Source organism: Antennarius striatus, chromosome 16, assembly GCF_040054535.1.
Source record: "Antennarius striatus isolate MH-2024 chromosome 16, ASM4005453v1, whole genome shotgun sequence".
In the NCBI taxonomy this organism is placed as follows: Eukaryota; Metazoa; Chordata; class Actinopteri; order Lophiiformes; family Antennariidae; genus Antennarius; species Antennarius striatus.
In genome coordinates, this window is record NC_090791.1 from 8,516,435 (window position 1) to 8,535,762 (window position 19,328).

The 19,328-nt window shown below is 39.8% G+C and overlaps 1 protein-coding gene across 3 annotated transcripts in view; it reads right to left on the reverse strand.

Moving 5' to 3' along the window:
- Positions 1 to 6,254: 6,254 nt before the first annotated feature.
- prkcbb (protein kinase C, beta b) overlaps positions 6,255 to 19,328 on the reverse strand; it is a 71,980-nt gene continuing 58,906 nt past the window's right edge. For 2 of the 3 annotated variants that reach the window (XM_068335960.1, XM_068335962.1), the window contains one exon: positions 9,524 to 17,541. In XM_068335960.1, the coding sequence (XP_068192061.1) occupies positions 17,365 to 17,541 (177 nt within the window). In that variant the 3' untranslated portion in view covers positions 9,524 to 17,364. The other variant, XM_068335961.1, reaches the window with a different exon arrangement.

Consider the following 19,328-nt stretch of genomic DNA (forward strand, 5'->3'; position numbering starts at 1 on the left):
ACACCGGGGGGGTTTAAGTGCCACCGGTTGTCTTGTGCCAGCCGACACTGCCCTCAGTCACTGGGGGAGAAGGAGATGATGCCACATCCCGCCTCTCCTTCCGCTCCTTCCGTTTATCAGTCGGGCGATCCGCGTTAGTCGATGCCTCCTCCTCCCCCCTAATATCTTCCTTATTTCCCTCTCAACTTCTGCTGCTGCTTTTCCGCCTCCATCTTTAAAACAACAACAACAACAATAAAAAAGGGATGTCAGTTTGTTTCCTCCACTGATGTAACAACACAAACCGAGGGTAGGGAGGGGGCTTTCTGGGCAGCTCGCCCCCCACTCACCGCTGGATTTCTTGACCGGTGAAGGGTCTCCTCTTTTTACAGCACAACCAAAATATGAGGCGGCACGGTAGATTTATTCTTGCCCTTTCCGGTTTCCTATTTAATGAATAAAGCCCGAATTATGAGGAGACAGAGAGGACGATGACCGAGATCCGTCGTTGATTTCCCGCTCCAGCTGTTGACTTACTGACATGTTCTTTCCCTACCCCCTCGATTCAACACAGGCATTAAAAACTCGCCCGAACACAAATCCGCTATAAAAAAAAAGATTTTTTTTTTCATTGATTATCTGCAGCGTAAAGACACACAGCACGGATATTTAAGTTGAACCGGCTCTAAATAGGCATGAAAAGACTGGATCGATTAAATTTGTCCTCCAAAAAAAAAAAAGAAGAAATAAACAGCTGCATTGGGTCTCTTTCACCGCCGGAGTTTAACCGTAGCAGACCTTCCGATGAGACGCCTGCTGATGGAGCCAGTAGGACAGCTACACCCACCTGGGTTTGCTCCCGAGAAACGTGCCCGTTAGTACAAATGAAAAAAAAATGACAACCGCCTCCCCTCCTCTTCGTCTTCCTCCTCCTCCTCCCCTCGGTCCAACCAACACAAACTAAAACTAACCGCGCGTCTCCTCAAAATCCTCCTGAGGCCTCACCGTTCGGCTCGGATTGGGCTTCTGAGTGACAGTGCCCCGCAGCAGCCAATCAAATTCAGCCACTTCCATATGTCCCGCCCATCGCCGCAACGCAGTCAGTATCAGGAGGGGTGGGGGGCTGAAGTCCGCGGTGGAGAACATTTTCCAGTGGGAGTAGATTTGTAGTGAACAGTGAAAAAACAAACAAAAAATATTTCTTTTTTTTTATTTTTTAAGGGAACAATTGCCGTAGAAAGGACGGTGCCAGTTAAATAAACACGCTGTTCTGGAGCTATTACCGCAACTTTCACCGTGTCCACTTCTCATGAACTGTCCATGGTGCTAAATGACGACGGGACGCGCTGTGGCGCTGTCCGCGGTTATTCTAGCCTCCACCCTCCTTCTCTCCTCCGCCTGCAAGGCGCTAGGAGCCTCTGCACTGAACTGATTACTAAGAAGATAGAGTAAAAGACAGAAATATACAAAGACACGTAGAGAGAGGGAGTGTGTGTGTGTGTGTGTGTGTGTGTGTGTGTGTGGAGGGGGGGGGGGGTAAGCCATGCATGAAGAATCGCGCCCCGGAGAGAAGCAGAGACGCCACTTAAAGAGCCACGGACCGTTTTTAATGATTCCACTTCAGCGAGGCTTCCACACAAGACGGTGTGAGCTTCACAGTTCACTTAACATGCGGGAGTGCGCGCGTGTGCGTGCGTGCGTGCGTGCGCGTGTACGCGCGACTTTGCCAACATGCATTGTAGGCTGACGTATCTCTGCTTCTGTTTATGTCACATGATTCTGATGCGTGTGTAGCATTGAACATGTGTAAGTGTCCTTTCTCTCTCCCTCTCTTTCTCTCTGTGAGTGTGTGTGTGTGTGTGTGTGTGTGTGTGTGTGTGTGTGTCCAGCAGGAGGCTAAACCGACCTTTTTTAAAGCTCAATGTTCACTCACTGTATTGCCTGTTTAAACAGCAGTAAATGGGTTGAATGGAGACCGATACATATGACAGGATGACAGCGGTAATATATACATGCATGTAACACACTTATTCTTTCTTTTGTTCTTTCTTTCTTTCTTTATGTTGATTTGTCAGTATATATATTTTTTCTGTTGAGATACAATGTTTAAATGTCATAGTTGGGTTGCAGAGTGATATTGGATTTGATGGTTGCCAGACAGGCAGCAAAAACAAACAAACAAACAAACAAACAAAAAAAACAGCAGGAAATATGGGAATCAAAACAATAAAAACAAAGAGAGGGGGAAATGAAGAAAGACATAGAAAGAATGATTCTAAGTAATAATTCATTAATAGTATGAACAGACCAACAGAAATTACAGGTCCTACCATTCATCTCACTTGGTATGTCAGTGTGTGTTTGTGTGTGTGCGTGTGTGTGTGTGTGTGTGTGTGTGTGTGTGTGTGTGTGTGCGCATGTGCGTGTGTCAGAGGCCTTTGTGTTATCTCACAAGGAGACTCATTAACATAGAAATGACTTCAGGAAGAGAAGTAAGATTCACCTCTGGTGAGAGACAAGCGGAAGGAAGGGAAGCTGGAGAAAGGCTGGAAGATGGAGGAAAAGAGGGGAAGTTAGAGGTAAGACAGACTGTGATAGGGGGCCGAGAAGAAGAGAGTGGAGAGATAAGGATGGAAAACCTGAGGAGTGGGAACAGCATAGGGTTGTGTGGAAGTGATAGTGGGAATAAATTAGGAGACAGGGTGAGGATGATAGAAGGAGGTGGTAAAAAAAATGAGAAAAGAGCAGGGACCAAGGAGATATTAGAAGGGTGTAGAGGGAAAGAGAGAGTGTGCAATAGAGCAAACCCAAAAACTACATTTATAAGCAATATACGTATGTTGTCAAATGTATATTAAAAGAAAACATGTTGCCTTCATTGTGTCTAATGTTTTCTTCGACAAATAGAAGGTGAAAATCACTTTCATTAAACTCAGTGATATGTGGTGATTTAACACATTAGAATCTCACATTAGAATTGTGACATATATATTACACATAAAATTATTATGTTTATAATAAAATAAGTCTTATTGTTTGATTCATTTATCAGTCAATATAATGTATTATTTGTTTGCAATAGTGTACCTACTTTCAGCAATTTTCTGTCCATATCACAGTTTCCATGGCAGTGTGGAGTTCCCTGCCAGGATCCAGTTATAATACAGCATTATTTCATCTCATTGTTGTCAGCCTTCCTCCGTTTACAGCGCCAGAGCTGCATCTGCTTACTGCTAATGCACACATTTGTTGCTGCTGCTCCCTCACATAAAACACATGTGGTGCTTTTTTTTGTTAAGATGCTACAACAGGAAATATGGTTTGTGATCACATGTTGATGCTGAGTTTCACTTTTCATTAAAATGTGTCAATTATGTCAGTCTATCACTCCTAATTATTCCAAGGATGTCATAGAATAACGTAGACTGAAATGTTACAATCTGAGTTACAATGCATATAAATTTAAATCAAATCTAATAAGGTATACAATGCATATAAATTTAAATCAAATCTAATAAGGTCTGCAGGTTTGATCGAACCAATGGACCAATTTATCTGTGAAAAGTTTCATCACTGACACAAGAAAAGATCAACAGTATTGCTTGTTGGCAGCAACTTTTCCAAAACATAACCGTAACCTTCTAATTTGTCCAAAGACTGTGTTTGGTGTATATAAATGAAATCAAGGACCTTGTGAAGAAAATTATCATGGGAAATGCAGCTTGAACTCATCAAATAGACATTTCCCCATCTCTCACGCTCTCCTCTACGTCTGTCCTCAGTTGGATGTTTGGATGAACAACAGAGTACGAGATTAGGAAGACACGGTGGATCCTGAAGAGTGGAGGAGGAGAAGTAGGAATGCAGGGTTTCTGCTCAGTGAGCTGGAACGTTCTCACGCCTCTGGACAGTGCTCAGAGACTGGGCGGAAGAGCGGGTGGGGGAGGGAAGAAGTTAGACGAAATTAAGATGGAACATAATGTTTGGATGGAGGAGCGAGGATGAATAGTAGGATGATTGGACTGGAAAATTGTGGCTTCGGCTCGGTTTGTGTGTGGTTCAGTGTGTCATCCACTAATCGGAGTCATCTACTAATCTTTACCTCCAAATGCCTGTCAGGGTGTCTCTGGTCAGGGTGCAGAACCCTAAATCTTTCCTGATGACTCCTCCAATGGCGTGAGAGCATTTAAAAATGTAATGGGGCATCTTGGATGTGAAGTATTGTATCGCTGTAAATGTGCAGATCATCTCCTTGTATGTCAGCCAGGGAATCTGTGAGTAGGTGATTGCATCAAGTGATGAGGAAAAAATATAAAACCGACAAATATACTGCAAAATATAAATATACAATTAATTAGGGGACATATGATTTTCAAATTAAAGCATAAACTTGAATGAAGAATTGAAAACACTGATTTCTATCCTGACTGACCACTATATTTATGTCTTATACACATTGGCCAGGATTAGTTCTGTATATTAAAATCCCTATCTCTCTCAATGCACATTATGGATGTGTGCGTCTGTGTTTGTAACCCGATTTGTTTCTGTGTTTTATCAGATGGGAATGACTCCAGGGTAGAGAGAGGGCATATGGTGATATGACATGATTCTGGCTAATATGTCAAAACTGTGATTTATGGCTTAGACATCCACAGATACAGCCGCAGGAAATTCTCTGAGAATATTGTGTGTGTATGTGTGTCGATGTGTGTGTGTGTTTGCTGAAAGCAAGAAATTTCAGATGTGTGCTTCCTCATTTGGCAGGAGTAGAAATATCTGTATTTCTTTTTTAATTTTTTATGGAGAAAGTAAAAGCTTCTGTTGTCTCAAATGTCAAGTAATGATGAACGCTTATGCACTTATTTGAGGATAACTTGACGGTAGTGGTCATGTGGAAGCATTTCTAATGTGTGTGCATAATGAGAATGCATGTCAGAGCTGGACACCGATTGAGTGTCGGGCTGATGGTTCAACTGATTGATTAGGAGGGATAGGGAGTGGAAATAAATGGAAGCTATATGTAAAAGCACATGTTTGATTGTGCAAAAGTATGTCTAATATGTTGGCTAAAAATATGTGTAGGGCAATAAGATTGAGAGAGAGAGAGAGAGAGTATGTGTGTGTGTGTGTGAGAGAGAGAGTGGGAGAAAAAAGAGAGAAAGTGAGCGAGCAATAGAGATAGTGTAAAATAAATCCAATAAGCTCCTCCGTCATGCTCCCCTCTTGAGCTTTTTTAAGATCCACTGAATGAAATAAATAAGAGATTCTTTTGCTTTTGTCTCTTTCTCTTTTTCATCTCTGTCTTATGTGCTGCTGTGTCCTGCTGTCCTCGCAACGGCTATTTCACAAAATCAGCATAAAGTTCCATAATTAAGGCAATCAAAATCGGTAAGTCTTATAAACTGTTTATGTATAGTTCGTTGTGTGTCAATAGTATACAGCATAGTAGCATGTGTGCATGTGAACTGTGTAGGCAAGGTAATACGCAGAATGTCTGGGATCCCACTGGGAAGCTATCTGTTCTCAATCCTCTGTTTCTTCTTTCCTTCCTCATGTGTTTTAAATTTGATCTTTCTTCCTTTGTCCTTCCAACTTTCCTCATAGTTTCCCTGGTGAAAGACTATACTTTCATTAAAAGTCCGATGATTGTTATTATTATCAGAGAGGCAGATTGAGCTGAACATGGCCATATGGTATGCACCTAAAGAGGTGTGTGTGTGTGTGTGTGTGTGTGTGTGTATGTGTGAAGTGTTGGCTTCCTTCCAATCGAATAATATGCGTAAGATTTATTCTACAGATGTTGTCAAGTCTGCACAATGTACAACACATCAGTGAGAGTTAATGTCTGTGCTGCAAAGTGGCCTTCATGCAGATTTACGGTGTCTAATAAACACGCTCTGTGGGGTGAGACAGACTTTGGAGGACCCGTCTGTTTGGGAGTGAAGAGTGGTGTGAATGTCAGGCAGAGCATTTTTGTAACAGCTAGCCTTATGTTCATTTTGTTATATTAAGTGATGTTGGGTTACATATTGTTATGTTGTACAGTGAATAGATGAAAACAAAATCTTACATCTCTAATTATTGGAAGGTTCATCGCTCTGTCTTCATAATTTTTCCAATGCTAAAGGTTTTATGAAATATTTATGCAATATCCAAATACTGAATCAGATGTGGCCCCAACACACTGTCTGGTCCACAGGAAGTGAGAAAATATTTGATATTTCAACATGATTTATTAAACTACAATCAAAAACATCACAGTACACATTTTCTTGTTCATAAAGTGGCACAAAACACATCCTTACTCTTCAGTTACAGCATCTTTGATGTTCTCAACATGAAAAACCTTCAAATTACTTTTGTTATTACAATAGTTGTCGTAGACATGATAAGCAGACGAAAGTGCAAGAAAGAAGAATCTAATATTACCATTAGCTTGTCAGATTTCAAGTTTCGTCAAGTAGATATATTGTGATAGAAAAAGGGTGAACTATGAATGAAATCCGGAAGAGCAAGGAGGAGAGTTATAGGAACAGATTGGAGACAATGAGAAGTGAAAGCTAGTGGAAGCAAAATGGATCTTAAAGGGAAGACATGAAAATGGTGGAAAGTATGAGTGAAGAAAAAACATACAGAGAGGTGTAAAGGTCAAGAGGAAAGAAAATGAGGAAGAAAAGATGAGTGGAAAGAAGGAGATAGATGGAGGGTGGGGAAAGGTCAGAGAAAAAAATAAAATGGCAGATGGAAAGACGTGATCAAAGATGAGGTTGTAAAGAACGAAAGGAAGGATGCCGGGAGGATACAAGTTAAGAGTCTCTACTTTTCGTCAAAGACTTCTGTAATTCAGAGCCTGTAAAACTCTGTGAGGTAAATAAGAATGTTTAAATTAATATTTCACTTGTCACATATTTGTATCTTTTTGTATTGCAACTCATTTTTAGCATCTCACTCCTAAACATATGAACTTCCCGGTATCCAAATGGAAATGGAAGACTCTGAGTCCTACAGAACTGAAGATTTATATATATGTACAAATCAAGCAGAACATGGTCCTCGTGCAATATTTCACAAATATGAAACAATGGCATTAGACATATTTTATCATAAATCAAGCTATTACTGTGAAATAAAGTTATCATTACAAAATGGTTCATCAATTATCACTTAAACTAGATATGAGAAACAGGGATTATCACATGCATGCATAGTACAATTCCTTATAGTCCTGATCAGGAATTTTTAACAGCAAGCAAGAACCATTATGAGGAACTGAGTGATGGTAATGCTACTGGTAATACGTTTATGTATGTGTTATTGTAGATCTGCGCCATTTCATCATTTCTCTGACGTCATCACAGATGAAAGCTGACTGTGTTTGCTGCAGAAATTCTTTTGAGATTTAAAGAAAGACTTCTATTTAATTGTAAAATACTTCAATATCTTGAATCACTGTTTCTTGAGAGTAGTAGCGAAGTTGTCATGGCCTACGATGCCCACCAGCACAAGAGTGTAAAGATTAGGATTGATACAAGGAGATATTTACACCCTTAACCTGAGTGATCTACATCTCTACACCTTTGAAAGGTCAACAAAAATTTATACTTTACATTTTATCAGACTAAAAGCACAGAAGAATGTGTTCCAAATTATCTTATCCTGAAGGTGACAAGACTTAGACTTGTGTATTCCTTCATGTATAAATATTTACAATATACGCACATGTACTTTATATAGTATACACCAGAGTACTGTCTGTGCTAATTAAAGAAGGGAAAATAATTTATGTCTGTGTAATGGACCTACAGTATATGTCTTATGTGCCTCCAGGAGCAAACATTTCACATTGTCTGCTTTGTTATGCTTCAGCTAATAATTCAAACCACAGTCATAAATCGAACTGTATGGTAGGGTGTGTATGTATGTGTATGTATGTGTGTGTATGTGTGTGTACGTGTCCATATCCAGTACAGAGATCTAGTTGGCATTATAGCCATTGTAATGGGGTTTGACGCTGAAAGGCAGATTTACTGAATTTGAGCAGAATTTGAAATAACAGCCTTCACGCAATAAAACCTGACAACCACACACACACACACACACACACACACACACACACACACACACACACACACACGCATGTGTGTATTGTAGCATATGTGCATCTGTTAAAACAACATGTACACAAAACACAGCATTCACACACACACACACACACACACACACACACACACACACACACACACACACACACACACACACACACACACACACACACACACACACGGGTTAGGAGAAGGAAGCACAAAATTAATAATGGAGATGCAGCATTTGCTGTTGTTATTGCCGTTTGTGAAATCGCTCACTTGGGGGTTGTCAAACCAGCTCCTCATTCACTGTTCATGCAATTTTGTGTGTGTGTGTGTGTGTGTGTGTGTGTGTGCACTCCACTGGTGACAGCCGCATTGCTAGCCCTGTGACACCACGCCGTACCGGGCTCCCAGTGAGGCCTTGTCAGGAGTATGGATTAGAGCCAAAACAAATAAATAAATAACCGGAGACGACAGGGGATGTGGGCGGAGGAGAGGAGGAAGGAGAAGACAAAAACCAATGAAGGCAAAAAAAGGACGGATAAAAACATCTGAAGTTAGATCATTAGGAATTCTCCTGTGTTAGTGTGTGGCAGCACGTCCTCAGTGATACACACAGCTCTCCTGGTGGTGCTTGTGGACATGGCCAAAGCCCCCTGTGTTCAGGGCTCTATTTAAATGTCTGCAGGAGAAACGACGGATACAGTTTGTTAGATTCAGGGAGGCGTACTGTACCCCCCAAAGACAATGGGGATGCAGCGACAGACACGGGTTTACATCAGGTCACATTTCAGAAACATGTCACTCTCATACGGTTAGACGTGTGGGGAAAAAGAGACAGAATGTATCACAATAATTACATCATTGAAGTTGATTAAGTGAAACACACACAAACAGGGCAAAACAAATTTCTATTGTTATTGTCAGTGGCACAAAAAGTTAAGGAAACGGTACGGTTCTCAGTTGGCAAGCAACATTTGGGTGATGTGATTTGTCCTCTGGGCTGGCCACATCGTTGTTATTGTGCCATAGTGTACATACAGGAAGTTGCCAACATATTTTCCAGTAAATGTAGCTATGTGTATAAAAACTAATTTTGACACCTAGTGTATTTTGATACAAAGCTCAAACTCTTTGGCATCCATTCTGCAAGTTTGGCAACGTGATGCTTGAATTCTGGACAAACTCTAACGTGGTCTTTAAGAAAGCTGAACAAACACAAAATAAATTAGCCATGTGGAGCTGCTTTGTCCTACAGACTGCTTTAGCAGTTCCTCTGTCCAATTACGTAGCCATTAATTTGGTGCAACATATTCCGGGTTGGTGTAGGAGAAGCCGAGGAATTCATCCTGATCCAGGTTCATGATGACCAGCTTGTCTGTTGGTGTCAAGTCCACTGGCATCTTTGTGAACTCCTTGTCAAAGTTACAGGTGTCCTGACGGGTCCTCTGTGGGACGAGGTGATGAGGTCATGAAGGAGCGAGTGTGTGGTAAGAGGGAGACGTCAAGAGACACAGGACAGATAAAATGATTGGGGAAGAATGGGATGGAAAGGACATAAAGTGAGAACATTGGTGTTATATCATTTAGTATCTTCATTTTATTTATGCAATTGTTCATAATTTCAGACATCATACAAGAGATGATGGTTGGTTGAAATGCTACTACTTCACACACATTTAATAATACAATAACCGTAGCTTTGAAACTCATAACATTCCAAACCAAATCCTAACAAGTTTGTACTAAAAATGAAACAAAATGCAGAAGGAACCCAGCAGTTATACTCATTAGTCCATTTTACATGTTCACGTTTGTATCTCACCACATAGTTACTGATTGTTTAAATCATGTGACAATGCAAGAAGCTGCATACTGTAAATAATGACAACATTCATGTTATATGGCTTATAGAGTAAAACTGGAATTGTTGTACACGATTAAAGGGACTTTTATGTTGTTGATGCAACTTGCAGATATCATTCACATCAAAAATAAGTTGTATTTTTGAGTGGGGCATCAGGATTGTAAAAAGGCAACTTGGTCCAATGCGGCATTTCTGAAAACCAAGAAGACGAAGAAAAACAAAACAAAACTTAAACCCACACATCACAGATAGGTGTAGTGTTAAATTGCTATCTATACTTCTTTAAATGCTGGGGAAAAAAATAAAGATAGATGATAATTGTAGATTATATATATGTATAGATAGATACATAGATAGATAGATAGATAGATAGATAGATAGATAGATAGATAGATAGATAGATAGATAGATAGATAGATAGATAGATAGAAATCACACACATTGACACGACACATATTTACAACATGGAAACATTAGTTGAGAGCACTGGTCCCCCACTCAGCCTATCTAGACAAAGAATCAAACCACATCTAAATACATTCACAATGCAGAATCAGAACAGCTGACGTTTGAAATCATGGCACAAGGAAGAAGGAAAGATGTGAGTACAAGAGGAGACAGGGCGAAAGAGAAGAATCCAACCAGGCAGTTGTTACCAATGTATGTCTTACACTTTTGCGATGGAAAGTCGATAGGAGTTTATTCATCACAGCAGCATCTGCTTCTACCGCTTGATGAAAATGAAGCAGGAGAAGGCAGGGTCAGAAGCAGTGAGCGACAGAGGAACAGGAGAGTTGTTGACTCCCACCTTCATCAGTCTCCCTACCTGAGAGGAGCTCCCTCTATCCATAGAGACACACCTGACACACCTGCCTCAGACCCACTGCACATACCTGTGTGTGATAGTCACTAGGATGCCTCATGTCAGCGAGACCGATATACGGTAGATGTGATGTACCCAAAAGATGTGATTATGCTCAGTTCAGATTTAACAAAATCATCAAAATCCAAAATCCAAGCTTAATTTCCTGCTGGAAATCTAAAAAACATTTGATGCAATATTTGCTTGTTGGTTTGTAGATGATACAGGATGTGCAAGATACTCTTAAATACACAATGGTATGTTAAAATACTGTATATTCATTTCATTTATTTGTTTACATCGAAATCGTAGACTATTTGGAGTTCAAAATGAATTTCTTGGTCTATCCACTACTTTGTACAGATGTAGTCTGGTGGGTCTACTGTGGGAACTGATGAACATAAACACATTCAAAAAGGCACACGTGTGAGTTTGTGATTTAAAAACCCCTGTAAATCCACTGCATACACACACACACACACACACACACACACACACACACACACACACACACACACACACACACACACACACACACACATAGAGAGAGAGAGCTGCTAGCGATGTAGGCCAGCTCATAATGTGTTCCATCTCAACACGCTTCATCTGCAGTCAATGCTGTGAGGCAGAGAGACAGAGATATGGAGAGAAAAAGAGAGGAGGAGATGCAACAGAGGACAGGGAGGGAGATAAATATCAGTGGCCCTTGGTACAGATGTAAAGATAGAAAGCCTTGAGTTTACAGCAGCATCGAGGCGGCGATTTGAAAATAGTTTTTCAAATCCAGAGGCGGTTAGTTTTAATAGAGAAACATGACTCTGAGTCTTTAATTTAGACTTTGCCTCTTTACACCTTTCCCTCTCCTCTCTTCTTCCCGCACTCTTCTCCTGCCTCTTCCTGCCTCACTCCCCTCCACCTCTCTTCCCTTTCTCTCTCTCTCTCTTTCTCACCATCTCTTTTCAGCAACGAGAGGATTAGCGGGAGACGAGCCGATGTCAGCTGAGGATGTGGGGAGAGTGGGAGGCACAGAGGAAAGGGGAGCCGAAGAGGAGAGGAGGGTGAATGAAAGGCGATATCGAACGCTGACCTGTTTTGGGCTGATAAGCGCTGGCTGCTTTGTGCCGGAGCCACTGGCTTTAATTTGGGGGCCGCAACATTTGGAATTAATTATCACACACACACAGCACTGCTGTGGCTTACTGTGTACATGGCTATTACATCCACTCCAATGCAAACTTTATACAGCTTATGTGCTGGAACTTACTTTTACACAGTTTGTATTTCCGGGATGATAAATTTGCATAAACACAGCTGCACTACAATTAAGTATTCAGTTACACAAAGAGGAAAATGGGTAACAGGGAGATGTTTTTCAGCACTCAAAAATAATGACCAACATGCAGAATATAGCAGATACAAGCTAACTTTGGATGCACTGACCAGGGAAATGTAGTTCTCTGGATGGAAATCCTTCCCAAACTTGAAAATTTGGAGATTTGTGTGAGATGATTATCATGATTTACCATTTTTTATCTTCATTTAAATTGCCTGCTGATATGTTTTCAAATAAGCCAACATTGTCTGTAAGTGCACTGATCCAAGAGACCAAAATAAGCATTCAGCAGTGTGTTATTCTATATAAAACTAGCAACAGTTGGCTAAGCTCTATTTCTTCAGGAAATCACAGTGTCTGGTGTCAAACAGCAAAGCCAGGCTCAGACAGAAGTTTTTAAAAGACTAACTGATTGTAAAGTCTGTGTTCATCACATACAGAATCTCCACAGAGTTTCTCAAACGTACACACACTGCAAGATTCATAAATATTTGGGCATCAGGATTCCATTTTAGTCCCCAAGGGAACAGTGAATGCATCGTCTCACATGATCTCTGGGGAAGCTGCTGCGTGTCGAAACAAGAAAACAAAGGTAATGAGCATGGGAGAGGAAAGGGTTAAAAATACAAAATACACGGCCAGTCTATCCTTTCAGCAAGAACTGGAATACGATTTTAGCTGTTGGATTATCTGCACAAACTGTTGGTTAGAGCTGTTTCCCACTGTTACCAGTCTCCATACAGATTTAGCTCTGCAGTTTGGACCTTTCACCCTCCTTAAGGCAGTGAATCATTTGTTATGATGACTCACTGCCTCACCATGCAGTAGCCTCTGCAAGGCCTGTCATGATTACATGACATAATTGCCTAATTGTTATTTCTCTGCGCTAACCACAATTATTATGCATTATTGTTAGGTTGGCTTATCAGCTTGAAACACGGACGTCCTTTTTCCATTACTATGTCCCCATTTGTTTCAAGGAAGAGGGTAAACATGGCATTATTTTTCAAAAGGTGTCACATTAAGTAAACTGGAAGAGGTACGTTCACTTTTAGCCCCTACTCAATGATTTATGAAGGATATTGATTAATATGCTTGATGACCTCAACTGCAATTTACTCTCAGTGTAAATTATTTGTATATACACAGCCTAGTTTATTGCTACCAATGCCTGTCTTGGTCTTAAAAAAGAGATTTTTAATGTATTCAGTGGTTAACTAAAGGTAAAATAAATAAAACATGTATGGAGATGGGATACAGGAATAATGACCTCTTATGGGACTGATCTAGAGTACTGTGCCACCACATGTCTGTTATATCTGATTTTGAGGGGAATTGTGATCTGGGTTTCACAGCAATAGCTTGATTTTCTCTTTGACATGGGTGGTATTTTTTTAAATTAATGAAACTAAATTAAGTTATGGAAAATTATGACTAACGAGTAATATTTGTACAAACGCTAAAACTTTAAGTTGTAAAAATAAACCACACTCATGGGGTCATATGCCTCGACATTCCCTCAAAATGTAAAATTTTAAAGGTCACTTCAACACATTTGACGAACTTGATTAAAATTTAATTGCTCTGCCACAGTTTTTCTCTTCCCATCCACAGATCATGAACCGTAACTAGTTCTGTGATTACATTCCCAGTGGATAATTGATATCTTTTACAGACATTTGCTATTATTTTGTTCTACATCTCAGATGTGGCTTGAAAAAAATGAAAAAAACACTTTGCCTCGTTTGTGTCCAAACTACACTGAAATAGTAAATGATGCAAGATACTGTAACCCCTAATAGCAGTAGATGTGCAGCTGGAAAGAGCAGCAGATAGGGAGCGGCTTTAAGGGTGTCTTGAAGTGGTCGATTGGCTCTGCAGGGCTGTGAGCATGTAGGCCGTGGTCTGCATGTTATTTCCTTGAAGTCGTCAGACCTATGCCCCCCCCCGCCCCCCATCAAGAAAAGGCTCCTATGATAAGTGTCAGCTATGAAATATGCACAGGCTGTTGTAGCTGCCTGCTTCACTTCACAGAGCCTCATCTTGCTTCTTCGTCCCATCGTCCCTTCTGACTAACCCCGCCTCAGCCTCTTCTCTTTGGCTCTCATCGTGGAATTGCTTCCCTCTGACTCTCTTTCATTTGTTTTCCTCTCTCGTTCTCATTTCCCAGAAAACTCTTCATCTATCAACCTCCATCAATTCAACCCCCCCCAACTCCTTTTCTTCTCTAGCCAAAAAACAAACAAACCGCTGTGTCTGAACAGCATCAGAATGACCATCACATCACACAAAAACATCTAACACATCCTTTAAATACTTTATTTAATAGGCCTGATTTGCCTGCGAACAAAACAGAAAATGGCACGTAGAAAGCACTGTGAAAAGCTTTTTTTTTTCTTGACACATATTTCATTTTTTTCAGACATAGCACAAACACACACACACACACACACACACACACACACACACACACACACACACACACACACACACACACACACACACACACACACACACACACACACACACACACACACACACACACACACAAAGCAGTAACTTTGACCACACTCTTCTATATCAATTAAATCCTATCAGATAAAAACAAAAGCATTTATCATGCAAAATTAATTTTGCTTCTCCTTCAGCAGGAAGGAATCATAAAAACTAAGAACACAAATTCTGAAAATAAGAATATTCTCACTCTAATAAGACGTGCTACTATATGGATATATCAGCAATTGACACACCTAAAAATCAGTTTATACTGAATGGTTATTTGTTGATATAATATGGGTGTCAATGACGATGATAAATACAGTACTGACAAAGGACAAAGAACAAGGACAAAGAACATGGACACAGATTGAGTTTTCCTTTAGACCTGAGCCATTCTGTGCAGGACTTCAGTTCAACGTAATAGATCATCTTTATGCATGACTTTCAGTAGATCAATATTTATTTGTTCCTTAACCCAATCAAAATGTCAAATCTGTAAATGAATCACAGCTCTAACCAACCCTTCTGGAGTCAGTACTGGTTCAGTACTACATATTTCTGCCTTCATGTCAACATTATTGCTAACATGGAATAATAACTGCCACAATGTGCATGAGATCTGCTTACAAAGCCCGAGTCCACATTTTCTGCTTTCGTATTGTGGGTGGAAAATTTTGCGCACAAAAAAGGTTACTCAAAAAGCACCAATCACAGTAAGTTGAGCTTTTCTTTAATCCTTTAGTCATAAAACTAGACCATAAAGGTTGAGCTGCATGATATATTTGACCCCTTGTATGTTTCAAATCCATTTTTCTATCCTAGAAATGTTCAAAGGCCTAGGAACCCTTTACATCTCAATTTCAGACTGTAAATCTCAATCTGAAAACAACCCTATAGCAACAAGATTTTGCTTTTCAGGAACAATCGAAGCATTTTCTGTATTCAACATCAACAGTGAGTCAAACAAAAGGCTTAAAACTGCAGTAGCTTAAGCATCCTTTCAGTGTAAGTGTCACTTTCTCTAATGTGACATGAGTAAAATTATTAAAATCTTAATATAACACATCCCTACAAGTTGATCTTAGCAATCCTGCTGATGTGGTTAAGAGCAAAATGTATAGAAATAAAATAGTAAACACAATGCACAGTAAGATAAGGGACAAGCATTGCCACAAAAGTGCAAACAATGTGCATTTATCACTTGTTTGCACACACAAAACATACATATGTATACACACATACATTGTAAACAAATGCTCAAATATATGCTTTTGTAAAACACAAAATTTTACATGTATCTATCTAATTTACATCTCAATCCCATTGACAGGAGATATAAGCACTCAATTAAGTTAAGATGTCTTAATGGAGGAGGTTGGGGGTGGTGGTGGTGGTGGTGGTGGGGGCAGCACATGAGTTTGTGTGCAAAATGTTTGACCGGTCCTGTGTCAGCTGTCAAGGAGTGAGCGTTGTTGATGTCATCAGCATTTTCACACATACAGTAGGCAGACATGGCCTACATACCAAACACAAGAGCTGGCTTTACTTTTAACTGCTTTCATTAATGTTACATCCAAACCTATCAATATCCATGGGACTAAATAAAACCCTTTTACACTAAATACTTACACTGCACTCTTGTCTTGTATGAAGACTAAATTTCCCAACAACATCTTACGTTCATAATCAAAGTGGTGGGCAGAAAAAATACTAATTTTCTTATTTCTGGCTGTGTTGTTTGGCTTTGACATGCTAACTCATTCTAAATAAATGCTAATTATATTCCATTTTTCAAAAATGGTCACCCAATGGCAGCAAAGGGCTAAAATACTGCAAGGAGAAAATACAAGGACATTATTCTTATGGAAATACTCAAGTTAATTGAAGCATTTCAGTTCTAGCAAATCATAGACACTATTATTATTATTTTTATTATTATTAAAATTATAATTATTATTATTATACACTGAATTAGACGCACGCTAAAATACAGGCCAAACTCTGAATGCAGGGGACAAGCCAAGGAATTGTGAAAAGAAAAGGTTGAACTTCAATTCCCATCAAAGTAGTCAAAATAAACCCTTTTCTTACCATTGAATAATGCAGTTGTTTTTTTTCTGTGCAGATGTTAGGGTTAAGATTGTGTTTGCTGAGGGCGGCAGTGTGGTTCAGTCTCACCAAATGTATAATCAAAAAAATTAGATTTTTTTCTGTCAATTTAAAAACTTGAATTAGCAAATTTTTGGAATTATCTGTAATTTCTAACCCTCATTCCCGTGATGTCTGGAGCACTAAACACAAACATTTTGTTCACACTGCTGGCAACACAAGTGAAAAATAAAAATCAGTCTAAGTGTGAAATGACAACGTCATTTTGAATCACACCTAAAAAACAAAGTTCATTAAAGGTTGATGGATTGTGACAAAAAAATTCTGTATTTGTTGAATCTAATAATTTACATTTGCGAAATTTAAATTGTGACATGACTCGGCACTAGAGTCCTACATGCATTCAGGCCCTGTTACAGAATATAAGGGTCACAAATATATCATCAAGGATGCATCAGTGTGAACATTAAATGTTTGTGTACACATATTAATGTGTATATGACAGGTTTTTGTGTGTCAGATTAAGTCCTTGGTGTTTCCTGTGAAAGTGGACTATCACTCCCAGGACATTTAAATTTGATATGTGGGGAAAACTTGAAGATGTTTGAGCGTGCATGCGGTGAAATCAAGCCTGCTCGACGGCAGTGGTGGAACAAGCGTTTCCTGGGAACTCTTGGTTGATATAGGTGAATCCCTGGAACTCGTCCTGGTCCAGGTTCTGAATCACTTCCTCATCAGGAGGGGTCAGCACTGGCGGGTTGCGTGTGAAAAAACGGTCAAAGTTCTCAGCTTCACGTCCACACTGTTGAAGAGGGTGGGTAAGGGTGGAATTCAGGGGAGAGGGTGGAAAGGGAAAGGAGGGAGTTGGGATGTGGAGGAATGGATACATGGGGGGAGGAGGGGGGGTGCAGGGGAAGGAAAGGAAAACAATAGAGGGGGAATGGTGGGTTGAACCAGGGTGTGAGATGACATTACTTGAACATGGTTCCAAATATCAGAACGAGGTGCGCTTGATTCAGCTCTCCATGTTTTGTTTCTACAGGGAATTTGTTAGCCTTAACTTGTAATTTGGTGATGATAGAAAAGCACCACTGGCAGGAGAGGCTAAATCAATCACACCTCTACGTACACTTTCCTTTTTCAAATATTTGAAACATATTCAACATCAATTTCAAAAAACAGAACAAGGCCGCTGACGTCTCAAACGCCCTGTGGCAGTGCACTACCTTCAACTGACAGAAAATTGAGGTGTATCCCATCATGGCTGTTAGTAAATCCCTAAAACAATTATTCTTTGGCATTTCAAACAGACTTTATATGTTGTTAAACTTGAATTTAATTGGAATCCCTAAATCATCATAGACAAAAATGCTCACAGCCAAGAGATGATTGTGGGTTAATTGTAGGTTAATTATTTGCTGCAGCTGTCGGGACCTGCTGAGACGTGATAAACCATATCACACAACAAACTAGCGTGCAGAAATGGCAAGGAATAAGTTCTATTTGGATATTTTATATGAAATGGCCAAATTTAAGATTCTGAACATCGATTAATTGCTACTGTCCAATCAAGAAGCGCCACAACTTTACGTTCTCTAGAAGATTTGGCAGAATGAATTCACATTGGGTAGAATCTGTTTCCTAAAGACAACAACTTCCAACTCATATCCTTCTTGTGACCACTGGGAAACTGGTGGCATGAGCACTACATAAAACACATTATTAACTTGAAAACTATACGACAGCACGCCTCTCGGGGACTTTGGACCAAGCTATTCTTTTTTTTCTTTTTTTTCTCATTGCATTGAGCTTTAATTAACACAACAAGGATTCAGCGTCCTCTGACAACATTACCCAGAGGAAAACTACGAACTCATTAAATCTCTGTAAGTTGGGAAACCAAATGAAATTAAGCCAGACTGTTTATAGTTAGGGGGAAGTATGTGAAATGAGAAATACACCAGGGTCAAGTAATATTTGCAGCTAATTACTTGCGTTTGTGTTAACCTGTTTGGGGAAGCAAACAAGATGAATTTGCCGTACTGGGAAAAGAAAGAACTGTCACAAAGTTTGGAAGTATCAGTTCTGTACGTGACATGGTAAACATTTGCCATGTGATTAAAGGGTTAAGGGATGTGATACTACATCCTTTACAGCATTTTATTCATGACAATTCTGGTACACAAGCTGTGGTGCGACGTTATTTTGAAACTTGGTAACTTTGCTTTGGATATGTTTGAAATAACTGTGGCTTTTAAATAAAGATCATATGAACAGTAGTGCACTGTGGGACAGGATCCATTTGAGACTGAGCCCCAGAGCATGCCAAAAAACAGAAACAACCATGAAAAAACTCAATTCAGTGAGAAGAACAAATAAACATGTGGAAAGGATATATGGGTTGATGCATGGCAGCGGTAAACAGTAAGCAGATGGGTTTGTGGATGATGGATGGATTGATAGATGAATGGATGGATAGAATAATTGGGTAGATAGATGGATGAATGGATTGATAACAGATTGCTTGATGGACAGACAGATGGACAATAACAATAAAAGATAGCCGATAGATATGAATGAAAGTCTGAG